Source organism: Erythrolamprus reginae, chromosome 1 (assembly GCF_031021105.1).
Source record: "Erythrolamprus reginae isolate rEryReg1 chromosome 1, rEryReg1.hap1, whole genome shotgun sequence".
NCBI classification, from domain to species: domain Eukaryota; kingdom Metazoa; phylum Chordata; class Lepidosauria; order Squamata; family Dipsadidae; genus Erythrolamprus; species Erythrolamprus reginae.
Window position 1 is genome coordinate 217765142 of NC_091950.1, and position 25164 is coordinate 217790305.

The 25164-nt window shown below is 41.4% G+C and overlaps 1 protein-coding gene across 3 annotated transcripts in view; it reads left to right on the plus strand.

The window, feature by feature from the left end:
- Positions 1–25164, plus strand: part of VWC2L (von Willebrand factor C domain containing 2 like) — a 116031-nt gene that overhangs the window by 40365 nt on the left and 50502 nt on the right. For all 3 annotated transcript variants that reach the window (XM_070732220.1, XM_070732218.1, XM_070732221.1), the window contains exon 3: positions 16245–16374. In XM_070732220.1, coding sequence (XP_070588321.1) covers positions 16245–16374 — 130 coding nt within the window. The remainder of the gene's footprint in view (positions 1–16244; positions 16375–25164) is intronic.

Below are 25164 nucleotides of genomic sequence, written 5' to 3' on the forward strand. Positions count from 1 at the left end.
GTAACTACCAAATTACATGAATGTATTGAGGACTTAGAAAATCGCTCCAAAAGGAATAACCTCCGAATGGTAGGTCTTACAGAAGATATCCCTGCAAAGGAATTACATGCCATTTGCAAAAAGGACTTACCTGCTGCTTTGGGTCTTCCTCACTCTTTCAAAATAGAAAGAGCCCATAGGTGAGAAGCCCCAAAAATTTGGACAATGCAAAGGAAGGTGCTGTAAGATCTAGACAGGTCATAATGAAATTTCTAGACTATGTGGAGAAAGAAGAATTGCTGAGAATCTATAGAAATCAGAGACCCAATTAAAATGAGAGGCTGCAAAATCCTCCTATTTGCAGATTATTCAGCGGAGGTTACAAGAAAAAGAAAAACATTTAGTGGAATATGCTCTACATTAGCAAAACAAAAGGTGCATTTCCAATTACTTTATCCAGCCATTTTAAAAATCAGAAATTCTGATGACTCTCTTACAATTTATAACTCGGCAGAAGAAGCTCAAAGACATCTACTGCCATCTAGTGGTGAAATAGAGTCACGCAGCCCAAGATCTCTGCTTGAAGACCAAGATGCACAGCAATCCAACTCTCCAATCAATCCAGACTGGGATTTACCATCAACTCTGGTATCAAAGAAGCAATGCCAAAAAGAGGGAACCTCACGCAACAAGTTTGAAAAAACCCAGACTACTCCATTACAAGATGAAGGTTGGCCAGCTTTGGGACATAAGACAGCTTCAGCAGTAAAAGGCAGACCTTCCAAGGCAATCTACAATCCACACAATAGGAACTAAAATACCTCAGATGAGTCAATTACTTCCCAATACCCAGAACAGACATTCAACAATTTACAACACATATTAGACTTTGTGTACTCATTCTTAAAGACAAAGCTACTCCTTGACTGAAGATGGCACATGGAGAAGGGAGGTGATTATCTTCTTACCAGTTCAAAGTTCATTAGTTACAATTTTTAGAAGTTTAAAGGAAAAAAACTGTTACATATAAATACTACAATTATTGGGAAGGGAAGAAGGAGATGGCCATTTGATGCCAGAAAAAAAGAGAAGCCATTTAAAATTTAAAGAAACGTTATTAGTTAATTGGGAATTTCTGTGTTTTTACTATTGTTTTATTGAGTTAGAAAGGTTGATCTCTGCATAAGATCTTTTATCTAAAATTAAAACTTTAACCAAAACTAAAATCAAAATTAACCTTAAAACTAATACCATAATCAAAAAAATGACTGAAACTATATTTGAATTGTCATATACCCAACTATACATTGAGCAAGCATTACCTGGGATAAACCAACACCCATAATATGAAGTTGGTCAGTTGGAATGTGAAAGGTCTTAGGTCCCCTTCAAAAAGAATGAAAGTTTTACGCCATTTTAAAAGGTTGAATGCAGACATAGCTTTACTGCAAGAAACACATTTGAATGAAACAGATTTTTTTAGGATGCATAAATTATGGGTGGGAAAGGTATTAGGCTCTTCGGCAAAAGAAAGGAAAGCAGCAGTTTTGTTGCTTATCCATAAAAATTGTCAACATGAAATCTACTCAATAGATACCAATGATGCTCCCACTCAATAAGACTAAGACAAGCCTCTGTCACCTCAGCTGACTCATTGTCAGCTGACACTGCGTTCCAGTCAGAGTCAAGGTCTGTCTGGATCTGAGCAGTTTTATCTGTGAACAACTCATTAAAGTCCTCAGCACTGCCCTGCAAGGGTTCGACACCCACACCCACTACCCACCCCAGTTAAGGAGGGAGCGAGTCAACCTAAACAAGCGCGGCTGGGCAGGATTCTGCAGATGCAATCAAGGTGGAATGATATGCTTTGAATGCCATCTGATAAGTCTCAATCTAAGATCTTACAATGTTCGGCCAGATCCAGATTTACTTTTCCTCCAACATTTCTCTAGATGTGTCTTCTGGTATTTTATCTCCCAGAATTCCTCAATAAACCAAGGAGATCTCCTGGGTCTACTGCCACAGAGAGGTCTCAAAGGCGCAATCTGGTCCAGAGACTCTCTTACAGCCATATTCCAAGCCGCTACCAGGGACACAGCTGGATTATATATAAGCTAATCCGGAATTTGCCCAAGTGCACTCTAAAAGTCCATTGGGTCCATTAGGTATCTGGGATAGAACCACCTAAGTGGTTCTGCTTCCCTGTGGGGGAGGATTGGAGCCCTAAGATTATGTGTGATGACTATGGATTATGTATCCTCTGTTGAATGATCTTTAACATAATCTTGAATTAATGAGAAATCAATGCAGTTATGCAAAGATTGGAGCAATCTCTGATATCCCCTTTCTTTACTAATGAGATAAAAACAGATCTTTTCCAACCCTGAGGCATTGACATCTAGACCATATCTCTTGACATAGGGCAGTGATTATGTTAACTGGCACTGGTCTTAGTAATTCTGCAGATATCCCATCAATACCTTGGACTTTCCAGTTAACATTGTTGTGGTCTTTTAACAGTTCTTTGCTGAAAAGCTGGATTACATAATTTTCACTATGGAAAACATGACCTTAATATGTCTCTTCCTATTAGTTTCTTCCATATGTTGACACTGCTCCTTCCATTGCCTTTTTTTGTCTTTCCTGGCTCCATGCTGGGAAATTGCATTCAGCTTTTTAACTTCACCTTTATTACCTTTGGCTTTTGCCATCCTTCGCTGATCAGATATTTTGATAATGTCATCAGATAGCTACCTGTTTGTTCTCCTTGGTTTTTTGGCTTTGGCACATATTTACCAGCAATTTCCATAATGTTATCTTGGATCTCTCACCACAATTCATTTGGATCATTCCCTTCTAAATTCAGTGGTTCAAATTTATTCTTAACTTCTGGGTCATAGAACATAAGATGTTGTTCATATTGCACAGTTTGAACTTCAGTTCAGCCACTAATAGCTGATCCATTGAGCTACAATCAGTGTCAGGTAGTGTCTTATCAGATGTAACTGAACCTTTCCAGCATTGTTGGCATAAAATGAAATCTTTCTGATTTCAATATTGTCTATTTAGGCTGTCCATGTGTATAAACATTGCTTATGTTGTTTACACCAAGTGTTCATTATGTTGTGATAATTTTCCTGATAAAATTGTACTAGGAGATCATCAATTTCATTCTGTACATTTAGTCCAAACTTACCCACTATTTTTGCCATTTCTCCATAACCTACTTTTGCATGGAACTTGTCCATAATATACGAAAGATCTTTTTGGGGGGCATTTGCTGGAGAACACATCGAAACTCCCTATTAAAAAGTTCAATTTGAGTCTACAGTTGGAGCATAGATTTGTAGTATGATGACATTGAGCGGCTTTCCTTGAATTTTAATAGATATGCAATCTCTGTATGCTCTTTGATTCTCAACACCGTTAGTCACTTTTTTGCATAAACACAAAATGCAGCTCCTTTTCATCTGAGGATATTGTTTCCAGAAGAATAAACCATAAACTCGATTTCAGTTGACCACTGCCTGTCCAGTGTAACTCACTGATACCAAGGGTGCCTATGTTAGCTCTAATAATTTCTCTTTTTACATTTACATTTACATTTCCCTTGAGCTTTCTAAGGGACATTCCTCTAACATTCCATGTTCCAATTTGATGTAACTTTGTATAGCATAGATGACTTCTTTTGTCATGGCTACCATGAATTGTTGAGCTTTCCAAAGGCTTTTCTGCAGCATCAACATAAATCTCTGGTTACTAAAAGCTAGAGCTTACTCTTCTCCAGTAGCTTGCAGGCTACCATCCAGCTTGAAGGGTCCACTGTTGATATACATATCTGAATCATTGTCAGATGTGCCTCCATTCAAAACCCAAGAAAGGATGAAAGCATGGAGGCTGACAGTCATGTTGATTTATTGCCATTAAGTGTTTTGGTGAATTTTTTACAAGATAGTTCACCAGTAATTTCCCTAACCTTCCCCGTTTATCGAGATTTTGGATTGGGATATGATTGATACATCAACCATGGGGATAGGTTATTGCTTTTGATTAGTTGGGCGATGTTTCCCTTTTGTGTAAAAATAGATGCAACAAATGAAATAAGCAGTTCTGCTTTCTTCCTGCTATCTTTCACTTCCTTGCCATCTTCTACCATTAGTATATCTATCATTCCTTGACTTCTTTGTTTTTTACATCTTGAAACTTTATTATTATTATTATTATTATTATTATTATTATTATTATTATTATTATTATTATTATTGATATTTGTTGCATGACTTCATTCATAAGTTCATTCTGAATCTTAGCTTTCTGTCTCTGTCTCTGCAGATTTGAGCCATTTGCTTAGTTAACTTTGTTTTAGTTATGTTCCCCTCTTTCCATTTTTTATACTTGTTCTTTTTCTCTTTTAATTTATCACAGAGCTCTTTCTTGCAACCATTCTGGTTTCATCTGGAGTCTTTATTTTATTTTCTCAGTGATATTGCTTTAGACTGGACTTTTATAATCTCATTTTTCAGTGTTTCTCAAGTTTTCTGAATTTTTTCCTCTTTCAGATTTCTAGTCATGGAATCCTTCCTAATTATTCTCTAAATTGGTTGAAATCAACTCTCTTAAAGTCTAACAAACTTGTTTGATTCTGTTCTATTATTTGTGCCTAAATTATATTGAATTACAATATGACATAATCACTCTTCTCCAAAGTGCCCATTTTGAACCCCCTCTATCTTTTCATCCCTATTAATAAAAATGAAGTCCGGTATAGCTGAACCCTCTGTATCCCTTTTCTACCTTTTACATGACAAAGGGGTCTCCTAGGTTTGTCAGAATCTGTTTGATCTTTCACTTGATGCAGCATTTCCCCATTGATGCCAGTGTAGTTAAACTGCACACCTGCACACCTTAGTTAACTAATTAGAAAAAAATTCATCTATTTCTTCTGTTTGGTTGTGTGGTTTGTAGTATATACTCATGGCAATGTCATTCCTTTTATATTAACTCAAATACATTCAAGATGTTCATACTTGATGTTCTGCATTTTTGTAGAGGTGTGCTTATTTTTTTATATAATAGAACTGCACCTCCTTTTTTTAAGGTCTGTTTCTATTGAACAATTTAAATCCTGCTAGCAGTACATTCCAGTCATGGAGTTCATGCCACCAGGTTTTTGTAAAGGTAACAATGTTGTATCTGCTCACACTAGGACTTCAAGTTTGCCTTCTTTATATCTCATGCTTTGAGCGTTAATGTATAGCTACAATATTTGAGGGTTTTTTGACTGACCCTGCATTTGCTTCCTACAGTATATCTCCTATATTGTACATGAGTTCCCTTATTGATTGCTTTGAGATTTATGCTTGAAATTAGGTTCTAAAAATTAGTCTCCCTCCCCCTCCAATTCAAATTTAAAGTGCTTCAGAAAAGCTGAGTTACCTATTTTCCAAAAACTTTATTGTAGATTTGTGGTCTAAGAAATCCAAAGTTCTCTTGACAGTACCATTCCTTTAACCACCAGTCACCTAGAAGTAATTCTAGATTCCTCCACTCTTCCTTCTAGAATCCTCCATCCCTCTTCGGATATTTACCTTCTGTTGGAAGTACAGATGAAAACAGCACTTGTACTCCCGTTGCTTTGGCTTTCACGCCTAGCTGCTCATAGTCTCCTGATGTTTTCAGAATTTTTGTTGCATTGGTGGGTTCCTACCAGTATGGTCTGGTGCCCCGTTCCGGTAGCAGCCTGCTGATTGTGCAATTCTGGCACGATGACTCTTTGCTATCTTTTTTTACAATTTTTTACAATTTTTGGCTTTCTGAGCATCCACAAAAACCAAATTGTGCTGGGGATACACATGAGTATAGTGTACACATGCATATGTTAAATGTTGTGATGCACACACAGCACATTGGTAGGAAAAGATAAGCAAACCACCCCTGCTTTGTTGTATCATTCACTCTCCAATAAAAGAGAAGGTAATATTAATCTGTGGACTTAGTTGTTTTAATAAGCTTCTTAGTCACATCTTTGATTTTTGCTCCTGGGTTAAAACATACTACCTAGAAAGCTTGTCCAGTCTACAAATTGCTGGTTGTGCTCCTCTAAAGAGTGGGTGTCTTATCCCCAACACACTCATTTCTTTTCTTGGGGAAGTCTGTTCTACTTTTCTTCCTATCACTGGTACATTTAATAATGTCTCTTCTCCAGATGTTTGCACACTTTCTTCCAAGGGGAGGCTATGAAATTGATTTCCTAGCTCCAGTGGGGCTTGACTGGACTGGATTGTGTTGGACTGCATGGACAACATTCTTGATTTTTTTTTTCTTCTTCTATGTCATCATTGGTCTATCTTAAATATTCATTTTCTCTGATAGTTAACTGTTCTGCCAGCTCTTTGCACGAGCCTCTAATTAAATGCAAATGTAGCAAAAACAGACACACACATGTGAAAAGTCAAAAATACTTTCTTTATCCACAGAAAAATAGAAGTGAAATAGAAGTGAAATAGAAGTAGTCAAAAGGCTCACTTTCAAAACAAACTCAGTCCAACGTTTTGAACAAGCCAAAATGACCCACTGCGGGATTATCGTGACATTGGGCCATGACTAATCCGTGAAGTGGCCCTGCTGGCACATACAACTTCCCCCGGTACTGGAGCAGTCCATCCACAAATGTCCAGGGAGAATTGGACACCATCTCTCGCACCCACTGTACCACAAACCCATCCCCCCGCTGCATCTCATGAATACGCCTCCACAAATCGACGGGGTCATGGGTAGCAGCCAACACTTCTACAGGCAGGATTGTTTGTAACGGGGCCGGTTCTTTGGGATGCAGAAACTCAGGTTTCCAGGACAAAACGTCTGCTCTGGGGTTTTGGAAACTTGGCATGTACTGGATCCGAAAGTTGAACCGTGCAAAGAAAAATGACCAACGTATCTGTCATTGGTTCAACTTTCGGGCCGTTTGAAGATACTCCAGATTTCTATGGTCCGTCCGTACCTCCACCTGGTGCCGAGCACCCTCGAGATGTTGTCTCCACATCTCGAACACCGACTTGATGGCCAACAGTTCTTTTCCCCAAATCGTGTAGTTCTGCTCCGAGGACGTGAGGTTACAGGAATGGTCAGCGCACGGAAACAGGGTGCCACCCTCTGGACGGGCCTGTAGAAGTACAGTGCCGACAGCAACATCAGAGGCGTCAGTCTTCACGACAAACGGCCGACACGGGTCTGGATTCTATAGCAAGGGTTCTTTCATGAAAGCGTCCTTGAGAGCCTTAAAGGCCTGCTGCTCCCCCTCACCCCATTGAAACAGTACTTGTTTCTGCAACAAGCGAATGAGAGGCGCGGTCAAATGGGCAAACCCTGGAATTAATGTGTGATAATAGTTCGCAAACCCCAACAAAATCTGCACATCCTTTACCCTCCGTGTGGGTTGCCAGGTCTTGAGCGCCGACACCTTGCCCGGGTCCCACCTGGGGAGGGGAAAGGAAGTTGGTGGGACAGCGGTAATAGCCGCAATTAGTGACAACAGACAGATTGACAGTATTCCAGGATATTGATCCAACCACCAACCAGAAATGAAGAATGAAGGGGGAGATAGCGAAAACTGGAGAAAATGTAAGACTGGGGAAAATGCAAGACTATTATTTATTATTTATTTATTATTTATTTATTAGATTTGTATGCCGCCCCTCTCCGTAGACTCGGGGCGGCTCACAACACAATAAAAACAGTTTATAACAAATCTAATAATTAATGATTTCCAGTGCCTGGGGTGGAGGTTAGTGTGCTCTGATCAGCCTCTGATGATACCAACACGGTGGAGCATTGGAGGGGAGCACCCCCAAGGGGGAGAAGGAAAGCAGGCAGCCTCAAAGGCCAAACACTCTGCTGCAATAAAAGGCTTTTGGGGAATGCTCAACCCTCTATGCCCTGATCAGCAGAGATGCTTTCTGGAAAGGATGGGAGAAGCTGTTCTCCCTGCATGATCCGAGTGCCAGACTCTGCCATGAGTGTTTGTGTGTGTGTGTGTGTGTGTGTGTGAGAGAGAGAGAGACAGAAAGAGAGAGAGAGAGGACAGAAGGGAGAAAGATTTATATCATTATGCAAATTTTCTCAATGCTTCTGTGCAGCCTCCTTCTACAGTAGCTAATGCAAATTTCCTTCATTTCTATCACTGATTAGCCTAGCCCTGCCCACATCTCTGGCTGCCCAAAGCAGAATAAAAAGAGAGACACAACGCGTGTGCACAGAAACATCACCTCCCTTTCCAGTTATCACACTGAAAGAAACCTGAATTCAACAGTTTCTTTCACCAACCCCTCTAGTATTAAAGCGATCTGAACTTCAGTCTCTCTTTCCCAGGGTGAGATCGGACTAAAGCAAGCCCCAGCTTTGCCCTGACTACAGAAGGAGATAATTTTCACTTCCTGTTAGATCATTTTCGATCTTTTCTGCAAGGGGGGAGGAAGAGAAAGAGAGAGATAAACAGCTCCTTCTCAAAAGACTTGCACTTGTCCCTTGCACTTCCTTTCCTGAATCTCCGGTGATAATCTTTACTGCTCTTTGTAAATAGAACTAAAACGTTTAAAGAGCAAAGTAGCCACAGTTAGAGGAGGACTAGCTCAGGAAGTTTGAATACCCTTGCAGTGCACCCAATCCCTAACCCAGGGGTCATCAAAACTGACAGCTTTAAGACTAATGAACTTCAACTCCCAATCCTGAACTAGCATGACTGGAGGATTCTGGGAATTGAAGTCCACAAGTTTTAAAGTTGCCATATTTGAAGACCCCTGGGTTAGGTATTAAGGGTGCAAAGGTCTCCAAACCTGGACTTCAGCTCCCATTCCTGAGCTAGCATGACTGGAGGAGGAATTCTGGGAATTCCTCGAGTTTGAAGTTTGTAAAAATTGTCCATGGTTGTAAAAAGTATACATGCTTGTAAAACGTATTCTGCTACACTGGTATTTTATTAAATAATATATTACTGCACCATTTGGTTCAGAATACTTTTTTTCTTGTTTTGCACTTCTAAAATCTAGGTGCATCTTATATTCCGGCGCATCTTATATTCCGAAAAATACGGTATGTATATGACATATGAAAGCTTTTGAAAGAAACATTCTCCTGCCTTATGATTCTGGAAGGATTTGCACTATTTTTTCACAAAAAGCATGAATATGGCAATGGTTAATAGGAAATGATTTTATAATGAAGAAAAATTAGTACAGTGGTACCTCATGATACGAACCCCTCGTCTTATGAACAACCCGAGATACGAACCCGGGGTTCAGAAATTTTTTGCCTCTTCTTACGAACTTTTTCCTTCTTACGAACCCGCCGCCGCCACCGCCGAGAAGCCCCGCCGCCCGGCTGTCGCTTTTTGAAACAGCCGGGGGCTTCTCAGCGTCCTCCTGAACCCGAACGCCAAGCCCGAACTTCCGAGTTTGGCATTCGGGAGGCCGCCGAGAAGCCCCCTGGCTGTTTTAAAAGGTGACATCCAGGGGGCGGGGCTTCTCGGTAGCATCCCGAATGCCGAACCTGGAAGTTCGGCAAAAGTTCAGGTTTGGGAGGCCGCTGAGAAGCCCTGCAGCCTGGCTGTCACTTTTTAAAACAGCCAGGGGGCTTCTCGGCAGCCTCGCGAACGCCGAACCCGGAAGTTCGGGTTTGGCGTTCGGGTTCGGGAGGTGCCAAGAACCCCCCCGCTGTTTTAAAAGGTGACAGCCGGGCTGCGGGGCTTCTCAGCGGCCTCCCGAACCCGAACTGTTGCCGAACTTCTGGGTTTGGTGTTCGGGAGGTTCCCATTCCTCCACGCCGCTTTGGGTTTTCGGCTGGTGGGGGAGGGAGTTAGAAAGGTCCTCCTGCTCCCCCCCGGCTTCAGCTTTCCATTGCCCTGTGGGTGGCGGCAGACCGCCTTTGTGTGTTTGGCTGGGGGGGAGCAGGAGAACCTTCCTAACTCCCTCCCCCCAGCACTTCGCCCAGGATGACATGCATGGCAAAGGGGCAGGGAGGATCGGGAAGCTCAAGCCTTCTTCGGTGGTGGCGGCCGGCTTCCGGGTTTCTGAGTTTTGGGCTTGCACGCATTAATCGCTTTTCCATTGATTCCTATGGGAAACAATGTTTTGTCTTACGAACTTTTCACCTTATGAACCTCCTCCCGGCACCAATTAAGTTCGTAAGACAAGGTATAACTGTATGTGGGAAGAGGAAGACTTGTTATTTATAGTCCACAGCATCCCACCCCTGAATATAATGGGATAAACATATGTTTTCAAAAGATCTCAGAACTGTTCTTTGATATTTAAGAAGTTCCTTAAAAGTTAGAATGGTATGACACACACACATCCATCTTGACAATTCCTTTCAATATCATAGAACATCATTTTTCTCTTTTGAATTATTTTCAGATATCATACTGCAGAAGAAAAAAAACGCTCATATCTGTCATGTATCATTTTCTCCAAGCAAAATCATTTGGTGTTATTGTTTTTGTCATTGTCTTGATACTTTTCAACCTGCTAGTCCAGAGTTATACTGTAAAGGACTGGTATATCTCCTGATATTTTAAAAAAGTAGTTGTTATATGTGGGTGAAAAGCAGATCCTATGGGACAGGCAAATAAGCAAAATCTCTTGCATTATAAAACTAGCTTAAAGTATTTGAGGGACACAGTCATCAAATTGTAATGAAAATAATTCCTTTGTCGACTCTTTTAACAAAAGATTATTTTTGCTTCTGTAAAAACCAATTGTTATTATAGTCATGGACCAGCATATTGCTTCCTTATTGTTCAAAAGCAAAAGCAAATAAATGAATTAAAAAGCAGAAGCTTCATGAAGGTTTTAGGGGACCAATTCATGAGAAACTGCATTTCTGAAATGAATTGCAAGCCTTTTTGCTTGCATGAATTCAAGATAAGTTTGCAAAACCATTCAGAATTTCTAATGAAAAATAGAGGTATTCTTCCAAGTGCTGACATAGAAGAATAATGATTAGCCAAGCACTCTCAAAAGGAAAAATTGCGACTTGGCCTACTTTAAAAATGGCCTACTTGCATAATTTGCATTCAGCAAACAGAACCAAACCACTCTTTCAAAAATTGAGATATTTAGTTCCAATGTTTGTTATTTTGGAAAGCATTCCTTTAATAAATTACATAGTGCAATTTGGAAACTTGGAAGTTTTGTTCAAGACAATTCAGATAGTAATCCCTGCTTTTTATTTCAAAGTAAGGCAAAGCAATTATGTTGCCCACTATACTATGGCATACAAAGATGGCTACCCGGTTAAAATATTTCAAAACATTCTTTTATTTAAAAAAAATCTTTAATGTTCCTGAGGCAATCCTGCCATACACAATTTCCTCTATTATTTTTTTTAAGGGACACATGACATGACATGCTTTTGCTATATCTTGAAGACAGGTATCATCAAGTTTCCATAAAACAAAGTGGGATTTACTTGTTATGGGAAAGAAAAACATTTGAAGGACAGAGGGACTCATATCCCTGTGCTTTGGATGTAGCAGAGTCATCATTTTTACCCAAAAATATTGTATATGTAATGGTGTTTCTTCAAATAGCTATAACAACTCATTGCAATGTTCAGGTAATAATAACTGTCTTGTGGTTGCCTCTAAAACCTGCATAGACAAACATATGCTTCCAAATCCATGTTAGTAGAAAATTGTACAAATGTACAAACAACGGGTCCCCTGTTAGATGCAAGGGTCAGGAGAACGAGGTCTAGACATGAGTATCCGAAAAGAAGGGGTTCTTGGCATTAGTAGATCTATAAGACACTTGGTCATGCCTTGTCAGTATTTAAGGAACAGTCTGGGAGAAAGTGGGCCCGGTGAACAATGTTTGTAATCATGGCTGGATGTGCCAGCTCCGGGGGTTGAAGGAATACTTCACTTGCAGACTGTTCAGACTCATGTAAGCTCATTGTAAAGTAATCCCATCATCTGGGGAAAAAAACCCATGGAGAACTGTATGTATGTATTGAACTGTAAGTTTGCATTGAATGATAGAAGTGTTTCAAATAAATTTCCCTAATTGATTTTGGCTTCCAGCCCAGGACTCACTTCTTATCTCAGAGATAATTTAGCTGGGGACACTGCCAGCACGGACTAAATTTTAACCTGTTGTATACTGCACTTTTAAATAGCAATGTAGTTTTCTTTTGGATTCTCTGAGTGTGTGTGCTTTTTATTCCGATCGGACCCAGCCCAGACAAAACAGAAATATTATTACTTCAAAATTTAGGCTTAACAACATATGAAGAAATATAGATTTACACTTCATGGAGTACACCATGTTTTTTGGAGTATAAGATGTACCAAATATAAGATGCACCTTAATTTGGGGGGAGGAAAACAAGAAAACTATCTAAGTAGCCTACTAACATGAGGATTAGTGGGGTCCTCACCAATGTTCCCTCTAAAATTTTTTTCGGTGTGGGCGGAAAAGTATAGTGTCTGAGCGGCAGTCCCTTCAGGAATGGGCAGCACAGAAGTAAAAAAAATATTTCTCTTTTTTCTCCCCTTTTTGCTTTCATTTCTTTCTTTCTCTCTCTCTCCCTTCCTCTCCTTTTTCTCTCTCTCTTGTTTTCTTTCTCTCTTACTCACTCTCTTTCTCTTTCTTTCTTTCTTTCTTTCTTTCTCTCTTTCTCTCTCTTGCTATCTCTCTTTCCCTCTCCCCCCCTCTTGCTCTCTCTCTTTATCACTCTTTCTCTCTTTTTCTCACTTTCTCTCTCCCTCTCTCTTTCTCTCTTGCTTTCTCTCTGTCTCTCTTGTTCTCTCTTTCTCTCTCCTTTCTTCTCTCTTCCTCTCCTTTTCTCTCTCTCTCTTGCTCTCACTCTCTTTCTCTCTATTTATTTCTTTCTCTCTCACTTTCTCTGTCTCTCTCTCTCTTTCTCTCTCCCCTCCTTTCTTTCTCTCTCTCTTTCTTGTACACCACGCCGGCAACAGAGAGAGAAAGAGAGAGCGGAGAGAGAACAGAGGGTGGCTTGCCGGTCCGCGGCCCCCTGGATGAGCGGTCCTGCATGGCCCCAGCACCAGATTCCGCCGTTGCTTCTGCCCCCGTCCAGCTCTCCAGCTAAGAGGCAGCAGCCACATCCACCCCTTCACCCTCCCTGGCGTCCCTGGCACCCAGCATCCGGCCCCATACCACCCCCACCTCCTGGTAGCACGCCCGACTTCTACCTGCAGGAACGGGTGGTGGGGCGCCGTGAAGGGTCGTGCTTGAAGGCCGTCACGGCACCATTGTTGTTGTCGCAGCGCAAAGCCATGCAGTCCTGGATCGCTCGCTTCTCCGGCCAGCAAAGCCGGCTACCCAGGAAAGCGTTGTGATTTTTAAACACACGCTTTTCAAGCGCGCCTCTTTCCTGGGCAGCCGGCTTTGCTGGCCAGAAAAGCGAGCGATACAGGACTGCGTGGCTTTGCGCCACTTCAAAAGTTTCTGCACTGAGATTTTTTAATGGCTGTGTGGGCTTAGAGGTAACAGTGGTCCTCACTTCCACTCAGATTTTGATAAAGAGCAGCACAGATCTTTTTATCCAACAATAAAAATGAATTTTGCTTTCTAAATATATTGCAATTTTTGCAATTGGAGAGGGGGAATCTGGTGACTAAAACATGAAGATCATAGAGGAAAGAGTTTCCAGCTAGCAGATTCCCCTCCATTTTTGGGGAGGGGGAATCTGCCAACTGGAAATTCTTTCCTCTACGATCCTCACATTTCAGGCACCCTTTTTGCAATCGGAGAGGAAAATCTGCCACCTGAAAACACTTTCATTTAAAAGGCTTTCAACTCAGTTCCCTGGGTTGTTTCAGGAAATCAGGCTCCAACTGAGGCAGCAAAGGGCAGGGGCTTGCTGGAAAACTCGGTAGCATGTTTATGAAATGGCAGGTCCAGGAGGACAGATGTACTGCCTCTCTATTGGGCCTTTTGGAGAGGAAGCCTGGCTTTCAACACACATTCCTGTGATACTTTGAGAATCAGGCTCCATGTGGAAGTGAGGATCTTCGCTGCCTGGAACCACCTGAAAATGCAATCCATAGAGTATGTGGGCAGGGATACATTCAGAGTATAAGATGCAGAGTATAAGATGCAGGAACGGGTGGTGGGGCGCCGTGAAGGGTCGTGCTTGAAGGCCGTCACGGCACCATTGTTGTTGTCACAATGACAACAACAGAGATTTTCACCCTCTTTTCTGGAGGAAAAAGGTGTGTCTTATACTCCGAAAAATATCACTAATGCCACCTGATTTTAAAACTTTGAGTAATGAAATATGTTTCCTCTCTCAATTATAGCTTGTATCACACCCAGATGGAGAAAAATCTAACATTTTCCATCAGAAACAAGATGGTTTATTTCTGATGTTTATTATTTTACACATGTATATAATGTTATACTCTCTACTTTCACTTTTTTATACTTCTTTCCATTATAGTTCAATTTTTTTCCTTTCCCCACACTATATATTAGAGCAATGAAGTTATAAAGAATCTATCCCTTTATGATTTTGAATTCCTGCAAGCTTAAACTGATTGATTTCACATTCATGACAAAAGAAAGGCATTGAGGATCTCTAAAGAATACCCCCTTTATGTTCTGACCTAGGCTTCTTGATAAATCATAAAACACAGAAAATCTCTTTTTATTTCAACACCTGTGAATCATATTCGTTTACAACTAAGTCTCAGAAAATGTTAATCAGTCTGATAGAAGTCTGCCACAGTCTTTCGAAGGCTGATAAACACCAGCCTTTATCCTCATGACACACTGCCAAAGACCTAATTAGTAAGGAGCTTTGCAAGGCCAACAGAACACAGAGTTACACTGATCAGAATTGAACCAAGTTGCTTCCTGCAACAAGCACACCTGTTTGCTCCACTTTTATGTCCTATGGGAGAGGCCAATCATCTCCAAGCCTTACTGCCAAGTAGCCCTTTTCCTTTGACACTGTCCTTGCCTTCTTGCAGCTCTGCACATGTGCATGTTGGGAACAGGCTCCCCCTGTTTCTCTGCCTCGTTCAGCACAGAACTCTGAGATGGCTCCGGCCCCATTTCTGGTTTCGACACAGCACCTTCTTCAGACTCCAGGACTGGCCCATGGTCTTCCCCAGCTTCTTTGCTGTCTGACTCTGCTGCCAGCTCCAGAGGTCACTGGCAGACCACAACACTTTTACAGCATTCATATTCATGAAACTGCTAAATTAAATCCACTTTTAAAAAAAAGATATTAATTATAACTGTGTTCTGGAAGTCAACAAAATTATGGGGACTTTAGAAACCAAGTTTTTAAAGAAATATATTTGGATAACTGCAGCACAAGTTTCTAAGAAATCTTTTATGCTACTTCCTTTAAAATATTTAATTAATTAATAATAAACAATACACAGCTTAAATTTTCATCCTTTTTTTACTGAAAAAGCCACAATTGCTATTTTAAAGCTGTTCTTTAAGAGCCTTTGCACTGATTTTGGTGAAAGCATTCTCTCTGTACTTATAAAACCATAGTTCCTATAAAAAAGAGCTTTGACTTTGCAGCTCCTTGTGACCTTGGGGTCATCAGTGTTGGGGAGTTGTTTACAGAATTATAGAGCTCCTTGAAGTAGATTCTGTGGACTCTCCATATCATCTTAGACTAACTGTGGGGACATGATCAAAGTGTATATAATACACATGGTGTAAAGAAAATGGGTGGTAATGAAAGAATGCTAAATCCAAAATTGTTCCTTCAAAGATTTCGAACAGACCAAAGTACTTTTTCATACAGTATACAATTAGTGAAATTAATTCCTGAAAAATGTGCTGACAGCCACAAACATAGAGGGATTTGATAAAGTCATAGATCTAAGAGTATTAGTTTGGAAACTCAATATCACCCTAGTTGAGGGCAGCAGGGCATTCCTGACAGTTGCAGGGGAACAATGGTAGCTCTCAGATGTTAAAACACAAGCAATAAAACCAAGTTTAGTCCTACATAATATGAATTCTTAGTCCTTTAACAAGTCAGAAGCTTCCAGGACCATAAAAGGCAGCAGAATCAAATATCTTTTATAAGTAAGTGTTAAACCCCAACAGTTATCTATAAAACGAAGGCCATTTTATAACATTATGCAGTATACATACACTATATTATCCAGATATTTGAAATGACTAAGTTAAGTGAAATATATAACTCAAGATTAGAGTATCTTTGTTTACTGAACTATCAGAAGAGTTGAAATGAGCTAATTTGAGCTTTGTTCCCAGCCTTCTCCATGTGAATGGTGTCGTTGTGAGCCCAGCAATGAAGTTCACTGTGTTGTAGCAGATTGTGCCGTCCCTGAATGTGTCAACCCAGTTTATGAGCCAGAACAGTGTTGTCCAGTCTGCAAAAATGGTAAGCTTTCAATACATTAAAAAATATGTCATCCAATTTTTAAAGGTTTTGACAATACTTAGAAACTTAGATTTGTTAGGAAGCTAAGTTAGTCAGTTAATAATAAATAAGTTATTCTTTATAGACTGACAAAGAGTATGTGAATGATGAGCAATCTTCTTCATTGACATATGCACCAAGATATCTGGTACCTATAAGGTTTATGAATTTAGGGATTAGAAAACTGGATTGGTAGCTGTGATAGAGACAAGTCACAATTCATGACACAGATAAACAATCCCTTGAAATTTAGTTGAGACAGCCAAAAAATGAAAATGAAAATAGGATTATTATTTTCCATAGCTAAAAAACTATTTTCAGTTAGTAGAATTATAATCTGAATAAAAGGATGATAAGCACTCACAGGTTTATATCATTACTAGATTAATAAAAAAATGTTTCATAACTGTATGTCATTCCAATGATATATATTCAAAATGTTGAAGTGATTCCAGTTGACCTTGGCTATATCCAATGATATTCCCAGAAATCTGAAGGAGCACAACTCCTCCCCATTACTGTTCCTTGACATCTAAAACAAATTTAGGAAAATTGTGTTTCCAAGTGTTCTTAATCCTTTAATTAGCTTACTATCACAGCAGGATAAAGTCTGTATATTAGCAGAATGAGGAAACAAAGCTGAACCATATTCCACAGGGCTGCTTATGAAAATCCAGTGATGCGATCACTACTGCAGCTTGAAGCCATACCCTAAATGGGCCTTCATTATAAAAATTAGATCACATTTTGGCCTTGTTAAATGTCATGTCACATAAGCATAGAACAAAGCTGCCCTGACACAGCAAACAGTCTACAGAACTTCAGGGATTTGGGGTTTTCCTAGCTGAAATCCAGTTGCATCTGTGCTAAGTAATCTGGTTAGTAAAAATCCTGTTCCTAAAAATATTTAAAACATATACTTCAATTACAGTAATTTAAATTATGATGATGATGATGTATCAAAGATTTTTAAATTGGAATTGATATTGATATCTCTAGTTCATCAATATTTTTTTATTCCAAAGAATCTCCATGACCCAAAGACTTTGCAAAAGAATCAGCCAAAGATAATATTCCATTTCCATAAGTACTTTACCTTAAGTATTTCTCCTAAAATTGTAGACTATATATAATCAGAAACATTATTTTATTATCAAATTTTGAAATCACCGATCTCCCTCACAGATGGGTTGTATAAATGAAATCACACAAGTGTGACTTCTAAGAGAGAAACAACTTACATTAATACATATTGAAATGTAAAGTATTTTGAAGTCTCCATAGGAAAACTGCCGCTTATTTTTCCTCTAATGATGTTATATTCTCTGCCTGTGTGAATCCATTATTATATGGATAATGAGGTAATATTTATAATGGATGTTACAAGAATAAAACATTTTCAGTTGGAACCACAATTACACAGGAAATAGCTCCCAGAGAGTGAAATGTGTAAACAATCTGGACAAAGACCATCTAATCCTTAATTCTACCACAGCCAAAAAGAAAATTAGATAGTTCTTACCTTCCACATCCCTCAGTCTAAATAATCCTGCCACTCATTTGTATATTGTATATTGTTCTCCAAAACATAGTTCAAACTAATAGGAGAGCTACTGTGATTTTAAAAAAGTTAATATCACAAATGCCAAAGGATAACCAATACTGGTTATCCTTTGTTTTTTTTCTAAAGCTACCCTAGAATATGGGAGTTGGGAAGCAACTGGGTTATTTGTAGCATATTTCCTCTCATCCCCAGTGGAATTGATAGTATCATCCATATTATTCTGATCCCTAAACTTCCATGAAATTTTAGTTGTGATTTGTTTGTCTGAAGCTCTAGTATGCCACGAGTGACAGTGTTGAGCAAGATTGTTCAATTGTTGACCTATAATACTACAGTGAGACAGGGAGGGAGAAACACAACATTAGGACAGGGGATGGATGTTTTTTATATGTTTTTTATGTCGGATCACCCTGGTGTATTGAAGGAACGTCACAGCTCTTTTTTGCCTCTAGGCCCAACCCAGGGCCATTTCAAGGCACTTAATTTATTCCTAGCCGACAACTATATTCTGTATGTATTACATTGCAAATCTAGTGAATTGTGACCTTAACAGATTAATAGAGTTGGAAGGGACCTTGCAATATTTCTTTTCTTGATTTCCTCTCTTTGGGCCATAAAATAATTTGATCTGTCTTTGCTGCAAATTATATTACATTCTGTTCTAAAACATATTTTCTAGACATTTCACTTTCTCTAGTGCAGTATTTCCTAGCCTTAGTAACTGTTATGCCGTGTTTCACGTTATGAGCCCCCAATTAAGTCCAAAGTAGAAATTCAAACACACATGGCTGTAAAGTAAACAAAGTTGGCTTATCAAAAGGAAAATATTGTTCAAACGCACTTTTAATCAGCCAAAGTGCTCTCCCACAACCCACAAGCCTTGAATGCTGTGAAAAACATAAAACAAAAGGAAAGCAGATAAAAGGCAGCTGTGAAGACGTCACAGCCACCCCCCTTCAAGAGTACTTAACTGTGAATTATTCCACAAAGTCCTTGAAAAATCCTGAAGCAGTTCACAAACATCTTTGTAAATCCTGAAAAAACCCACAAGTCTCTCTCTCACAAAACGGATAATGTCCCACACCAAGAGGCGACAACGCTGGCAGTTTTTCAGCAGCCCCATTAGCCTAATTGCCCCAGCCATAGGTGTTATTCCTTATTTTCTGTAATACTTGCGCAGTTGTTCCTTCCTTGTCATAAACCTGCATCTGCGAGCATCTATCAATACCTCCTCTTCCGAATCTAATGATGACGATGATGGTTCACTAATGGGGTAATTAGCTAATGGGCTGCCTGTAATTAATCATCCAATCCTGCTTCACTCCCAGAATCTTCCCCTGACACAGAAGCTTCACTGTCTGAAGCTGTTGGCAGTAAAACCGACCTCTGATAATGTGAGGATTCTCCCACACCAACCCCCACAGTCCTCAGAGCAAGAGCAGGCCCAGAGCCAACCACAACAGTAACTTCCCAGGTTTGTGGGCTTAAACTCATGGGTGGGTTCCAACTTTCCTCACTGCTGGTTCATTCCCTCCCTCCTGTGCCATGTAGGCATGCCTCATGGATTCGCCACATGCACAGTAACAAAAAATCTGGGTGGGAAAGCTGAAAAAAAGATGGTGACTGCATTTACAAGTGCTGGAACTTGACTTCTGCACAAGCTCAGGAGGATAAAATATATTTTTTAATAAATTAAAAATAAAAAGAGATGGCAGCGCCCATGGACTGGCATTGACTGGTCTGGTTCAGTGACATTATCATGATGCCACCAGCGAGTTGCTACCAGTTCAGGTGAACCTGTCCAAACCAGGAGGAATCCATCCCTGCTCCAACTGTTAGAATTCTCATCAATGACCATATTGGCAATGGAATTCGGGGATTTGAAGTTTAGAAACTTGGGAAACTGCACCTGGAATTCCCACTGATAGGAAACATTGCAAATCTAGTGAATTGTGACCTTAACAGATTAATAGAGTTGGAAGGGACCTTGCAAGTCATCTAGTTCAACTTTCTACCCAAACAGGAGACCCTACCTTTTTGACAAATGGCACACCAGTCTCTTCTTGAAAGCTTCCAGTGATAAAGCTCCCACAACCTCTGAAGGCAAGCTTCATTGGTTGATTGTTCTGTCAGAAAATTTCTTCTTATTTCTAGGTTGAATCTCTCTTTGATCAGTTTCCATCCATTCCTTGTCTGGTCTTTGGTGCATTTATATAGGTACTTGAGATTTTTATGTCTGACTCTGGATATGCTTCTTATGTCTCCTATTTGATGTTTGAGTTTATCTTCCTTCCCATCCTTACCTCATTATTTGATTATTATTATTATATTGAACTCTAAGGGTTTTTGCTTGTAATTATGTCCAGGAGATCCTAAAGCTTGTCACCTTCCCCCCTCAATTTTAGTTTAAAACCCTCCTGATAAGTTTAGCCAAACTTTCATTTTTAGAAAACATTCTTCCCAGTCTTTGTGAGGTGCATCCATCCCTTGCCAAAAGCCCATTATGGAGGTAGTGCAGACCATGGTCTAGGAATACCAAAAAATTTGGTGACACCAACTCTTTAGCAGTGGTTCACTTCTAGAATCCTTTGTTCCAATAGTGAAATCCATTTTTTTTACTACTGGTTCTGTGGGCATGGCTTGGTGGGCCTGGTGTGGTGTGTTTTGTTGGGATACTGCAAAATCTCATTCCCTCCCAACTCCAGGGGAAAGATACTGTAAAATATCCTCCCCACTCCTGGGGGGAACGATATTGCAAAATCTCCATTCTCACCTGATTTTGCCGGTTCTCCAAGCTACTCAAAATTTCCACTACCGGTTCTCCGAACTACTCAAAATTTTCACTACCAGTTCTCCAAACTACTCAAAATTTCCACTACCAGTTCTCCAGAACCTGTCAGTACCTGCTTGATTTCACCCCTGTTTTGTTCTCTTACCAACTAACCTTTCATTGGCAGTAGAGATGAAAAACTACTTCTGCAACTAAGTCCTTGACTTTCTTGTCTAGCTGCTCATAATCACTCAATATTTGCTCCAGAGAAACAACTGAGGACCCGGATTATGGGGGCAATATGCTGGCTCTGTTAAAAAGTGCTATTGCTAACATGTTGTAAGCAGCCCTGAGTCTAAGGAGAAGGGCAGCATAAAAAAGTGAATTAATTAATTAATTAATTAATTAATTAATTAATTAATTTAATAGTTAATCAATTTATTAATTAATTAATTAATTAAACCAATTGAATAAATACATAAATAAGTAAGTAAATAAACAAACAAATAAACAAACAAACAAACTGGATTGACTATCTGGTCTAGAGATAGCTGGTTCTATTCCCTTGAGAATTGAATTTTCTTTCACCAACACTCACTTTTTTTCTCTAGGGAGGTTTGGGGAAATTTTCTATCACAGAAGTATTTGATGGTGCTACTTTTTTAGGGACATTCAATGATGTTTTTTCCCCCCTAGGTATCTGCATGAATTGGATAGTAGGTTTGTTCCACACAAACCAATGCTCTGTGCAAATGGTCCTTTCAACTATAAGTTGAAATAAAAATTTTCCATGTTGGATAAAAGGTTGAAACATTTTTTTTTCATAATGTTACTTTGACTTTGTCTCCATGAGAAAGTTTACTGACTCAAGGGGGAAAGAACCATTTTCCTCTAGAGTGAACTTTTCTTAGACTTAGGCTGGCAGCAGGAGACTTAAAAAGCATTCTGGCAAAAAAAAACATAGTTAAAAGAATACAAATGCCAACATCACATGTTGCTGAATCATGGATTAATGTAGCAGAAGGAAACAAAACAGGATCCAGCAAATGCATGAGACTGTGGCTAGCTTTCTCTGGTGGATTTACAAGTTTAGGAAAGTTCATTTTCATAGGTCTTTACCCTTGAGGTGCAATTAATTAATTATCAGCAATACAAATTAATACATGATTACTGATTCAGAGATAACTTATTATTTTAACTGTGATCTGATTAAATAAATCTTTAAAGCAATATATTAAAAAGCGCCATAATTCTTAAGACTTAGTCATTACGCAATAGCCTGCAATGCTTCTGGTCTTTTCCAATATTAAAATGTTGTTTGCTATATCTTAATCTAGAGTTTAAAACATTGTGTCATAATATATGTGCAAGAAAGCAAACAAGGAGGTCGTTTTAAAAATTAAATTTTTTAATCACTAAAATTATCTTAAGAACAGAGGGCAGGATCAACACTGGATACTATTGACATACCGTTCAGCATTACACTGTGTTTAGAACACGACCATAATAAATACACTCTGAAACTATTGAAATAAGGAGCAATTTCTGGATGTTGACAACAATAAAACAGCGGAATGGCTTGCCTTCAGAAGTTGTGGATGCTCCATCACTGGAAGCTTTTTAAGAAAGAGACTGGACAGATATCTGTTTGAAATGGTATAGGGTTTCCTGCTTGAGCAGTGGATTGGACTGGAACAGGAATCGGCAACCTTTCTGGCTTCGAGGACCAGCAGAGGGGGTAAGAGGGGATGGTTCTGTGTGAATGACAGGTGTGAATGCATGTATGGAGCATGCAGGCATGCATTTGACTGCTGTTCGTGCAAATGAGGATACGTATACATACTTGCTCGCCACTCCCACAGCCCAGTTTGAATTATTCAAAATCCAGGAGTGGGCCACTGCCCAAGGGTTAGGGACTCTGGACCAGAAGATTCTCGAACTCTGAAGTCAGCATCTCTAAACAGTTCTTGTGTTTTTAGTTAGCTAGTAAAGTTCAAACTGAAAATTAGAGTCTACGGAGAGGGGCGGCATACAAATCAAATAAAATCAAATCAATTAATCAATCAATCAATCAATCAATCAATAAATAAATAAGCATTTGATCCACTATTCTCTTTGCTAAAGTGCCCGAGTTTAAACAGCTGTTCCTTTGTTGCCAAATATTTCTATCTCCAAGGTTTATAACAGGAATTCCTAAATATTTTATATAAATTATATTTTATATAATTTGTGTGTGTGTGTGACATGTTTTTGCAGAATTTTTAAAGTTAAGGGAGACTGGGATAGCACTATTTTTGCTTTGTTCTGGCCTCATCAGCTAGCCATACCCTTACCTGGCTTTGATCCTGCAGCTTCTGCCTTGTAAGGCAGAGAATCTGACAGAAAACACACACACACATACACACACAAATATATATATATGTGTGTGTGTGTGTGTAGATTGTATATACAGTGAACCCTCGAGTTTCGCGTCCTCAAGGATCGCGAAAGGGCTATTTCGCTAGTTTTCAACCCGGAAGTAAACTCCACCATCTGCGCATGCGTGCCCTTCCACGCATGCGTAGATGGTGGAGTTTCCCCGCCGGGCAGAGGCTTCCCTGGGTCTTCCCCCTCTTTCTCTATGTTGCTTCTTCCTCTCTCACACTCTCTTCCTCCCTCTCTCATCTCTTTCTTTCCTTCTCTCTCTTTCTCTATCTCTCCCCCTCTTGCTCTCGAGCGGCCGCCTAGCAGCTGATCTGCTCGGCAGCGCAGCAGCAGCGAGGAGCCGAAGATCTTCGGCTCCTCGCTGGTGCTGCGCTGCCGAGCAGATCAGCTGCTAGGCGGACGAAGGAACCTTCCCTGGGTCTTCCCTGCCCGGATCTTCGGCTCCTCGCTGCAGCCGCGCGCCCCTCGCCTTCGCCTCACCTGGCGGGCGAAGGAGGGCGCAGCTCCGGCCGCTCGCCTCGGAGCCGGTCTGCCTCACTGCCTCCAGTCCGTGGCAATTCCCCTCAGCATGCTGCCGGATCCAGCGGGGGAGGGGGGGAAGCGAAGGCGCGGCGATGGGCAAGGGCTGCCAGTGAGCCTTCTCCGTCCCTTTCCTGCTGCACCGGTCTGGGGCCAAGTGGGCGGGGGGCGGCCGGGACCTCGCCTGTCTCCGCCGCCCGCATCGCCCCTCCGGCGGGCCGGCCTCCCCCACCCGCCTGTTCTGCAGCCGCCACCGCCTCCCCGACTGGCACAAAAGGGCCCCGCCCGCCCCGCCCCGAAGCTTACCTTGCAGCGGGATTCCCTCCCCCCGCAGCCAAAACTAAAAGCCTGTCTCTTTTTTTTCTTGCGGCGAGCCCAAGCCGTTTCTCTCTCGACCGCAGCGGAGCTTCCCTCGGCCCCCCTTTGGCCCCTTCGCCTCCTCCCCGCCTGCCTTTCCTCGCCAAGCGCACGAAAAAAAAGAGAGAAGGCTTCTACCAGAAGCGGGTGATGGCGGAGGAGCTCCGAAAGCTGGCTAGCGGCTTTTCCCCCGCAAGAGATCCTTCATGCCCCTGCCCGCCGTCCCCGGCTTCTGGTAGAAGCCTTCTCTCTTTTTTTTCGTGCGCTTGGCGAGGAAAGGCAGGCGGGGAGGAGGCGACGGGGCCAAAGGGGGCCGAGGGAAGCTCGGCTGCGGTCGAGAGGGGAACGGCTTGGGCTCGCCGCAAGAAAAAAAAGAGACAGGCTTTGAGTTTTGGCTGCGGGGGGAGGGAGTTAGGAAAGTCCTACTTCTCTCCCCGCAGCTAAAAACTCAAAGCCTGTCTCCTGCCGCCCGGTTTAGCCAGGACACGAGCGGCGAAGTGACACCCCCCACCCCAGCACTTTGAATCCCGCCGCAAGGTAAACTTTGGGGCGGGGCGGGCGGGGCCCTTTTGTGCCAGTCGGGGAGGCGGCGGTGGCTGCAGCAGAGGCGGGCGGGGGAGGCCGGCCCGTCGGAGGGGCGATGCAGGCGGCGGAGACAGGCGAGGTCCCGGCCGCCCCCTGCCCGCTTGACCCCGGGGGGCTGAAGGGAGCCGGGCGGGGGCTACTCCCCCAGCCGGTTAACTTGAAGCGCTCGATTAACCGGCTGGGGGAAGGCAGGGCATTTGCCTCCTCTTTCCAGCTGAAGGAAAAGCAGACAACTGCCTTTCCCTCGGTCGCTTCCCGAAGACCGCTTTGGAACATCGCTTTGGGAGAGGGGGCAACTGCTCCCAGTTAAGAAGCAAGAATCCACCCCCTAGCCAAACGGCTTTTTTCGTGTTTAGCGCTCGAACGCCGAGCTAAACAGGAAAAAAGCCATTTGGCTAGGGGGTGGATTCTTGCTTCTTAACCGGGAGCAGTTGCCCCCTCTCCCAAAGCGATGTTCCAAAGCGGTCTCCGGGAATCGACCAAGGGAAAGGCAGTCGCCTGCCTTTCCTTCAGCTCTAAAGAAGCGGCAACT